The sequence below is a fragment of the Juglans regia genome, chromosome 8, assembly GCF_001411555.2.
Source record: "Juglans regia cultivar Chandler chromosome 8, Walnut 2.0, whole genome shotgun sequence".
In the NCBI taxonomy this organism is placed as follows: domain Eukaryota; kingdom Viridiplantae; phylum Streptophyta; class Magnoliopsida; order Fagales; family Juglandaceae; genus Juglans; species Juglans regia.
The window spans coordinates 8,564,368-8,565,987 of record NC_049908.1 but is presented as its reverse complement, the minus strand read 5'-3'; the positions used below and the strand labels follow the sequence as shown (position 1 = coordinate 8,565,987).

At 39.8% G+C, this 1,620-nt stretch overlaps 1 protein-coding gene across 1 annotated transcript; it reads left to right on the top strand.

The window, feature by feature from the left end:
• Window positions 1-357: 357 nt before the first annotated feature.
• LOC109000446 (diacylglycerol kinase theta) lies at window positions 358-1,620 on the top strand. The gene is made up of 2 exons (XM_018977309.2): window positions 358-776; window positions 887-1,620. Exons 1-2 carry the CDS (start codon window positions 464-466, stop codon window positions 1,363-1,365), a joined length of 792 nt encoding a protein of 263 aa, XP_018832854.1. The 5' UTR covers window positions 358-463; the 3' UTR covers window positions 1,366-1,620.

Below are 1,620 nucleotides of genomic sequence, written 5' to 3'. Positions count from 1 at the left end.
TAATAAATTAGACTTTAAGAGATATGTGGTTTAAATGGTGTCACATTGTGTGTACAAAATGATTGCTCCTAATCAATAGTTGCTATCTATATTTATTCAAATATGAATAATACTATTCTTATCCATATGTTCTATCGCTTTCATTTTTCAATTTTTTTTATTTAATAATTAAAGAAATATTTTTTAATAATATTATAATTTTTTATTTTTTAAAAAAATATTTAAAACTATTAAAAAATACATGTAATAAAAAAAAAAAAAAATTCCTATAACTAACTGTACCTCCCAGCGGTATCTGGGAGCGGTGACTGTAGCACCGTGCTATAAATATCCGTCCCCGTCTGTTCAGCAGTTTGTACAACAATTTAACATTAAACCAGGAAGGTCCCAAAGACGTAGCCCTGGTAAGCAACAAAACCTTAAACAAGGCAAAAGATAATTTCTGCTTAACAGGTCTGCTTCAATGGAACTCCCTAAAAATCCTAGACCCACAACATCTGTACCCAGAAAGTATCCTCTCATCGAATTCCCCACCTCCCCACAACTTATCGTGGGGGAAGAGATGCTTCATTTTAACCACCCACAACATCCTCTATCGAAACTGGACCTTCCAGACCACTTTACCTGCTCTGGCTGCAAGGAGTATGGTGCAGGAATGAGGTTCACTTGCCAACAATGTGATTTTCAGCTGCACGAGTTCTGTGCCCATGCTCCTCCTGATCTTAAGGACCACCCTTTCCACTACCTGCACCAGCTTACTTTCTATTCTAAGCCAGGTAATGATCTTATTGTTTTGCGCATGAAGTTGAAGTACTCAAAGCTGATGATCATTCATGTCAATGATAAATCCGTTTTGGGCTCATTAATTTTCATCCTTTTTGTTTAGGTAAAGAAGGGAAATCAAAGTGTGATGTTTGTTTCAAACCCGCCAAAGGGTATGCTTTCCGATGCAGTGCCTGTGGTTTCCAGATGCACCCTTGCTGCGAGAGGCTTTCTTCGGAAACCAGCTTCTTATGCCACCCTGCGCATACCCTCAGACTTGTGCCCGCAAACATGGCAGGCGCAAATGGCGATTCTGGTTTCGTGTGTGGCGTGTGCAAGAGGAAGAGGTCAGGCCGTGTGTTCCACTGCACTGTTTGTGGTTACCATCTCCATGCGGTTTGTGCTAAGAATATGGTTAATGGGCTCTATGCCAATGGGATCAAAGATCTCGAAAAGCCCAGCATGCTAGGGTCTGCCTTCCGGGTTGTATCTAAAGTTGTCATAGTGCTCTTTGAAGGGCTGGTCGAGGGTATGGCAGAAGGTGTTGGAGAAGTTTTAGGTGATAATCTTGCCAGAGGAAAGGGCAGAAATCGAAGTAGCTAGAACTAAGGGAAATAATTAAGGAAAAGATATTTTCGCTTGTTCTTGGAACAGAACGATATATATGCAAGTTGCTCATGATATCTTAACATGGATAAAGTGTGGAGTGATCAGATCAGAAGGTGTATTGTTATTATTGTTAATTGTATGTTTGTGTTGGGGGTGTCTTTTTCATGCTGGTTGTGGAAAAGGCCGTTCCCTGCTAAATTAATGTGAAATGACTTAAATTGTCTGCTTAGCAAAGATGTTTAATTGGAG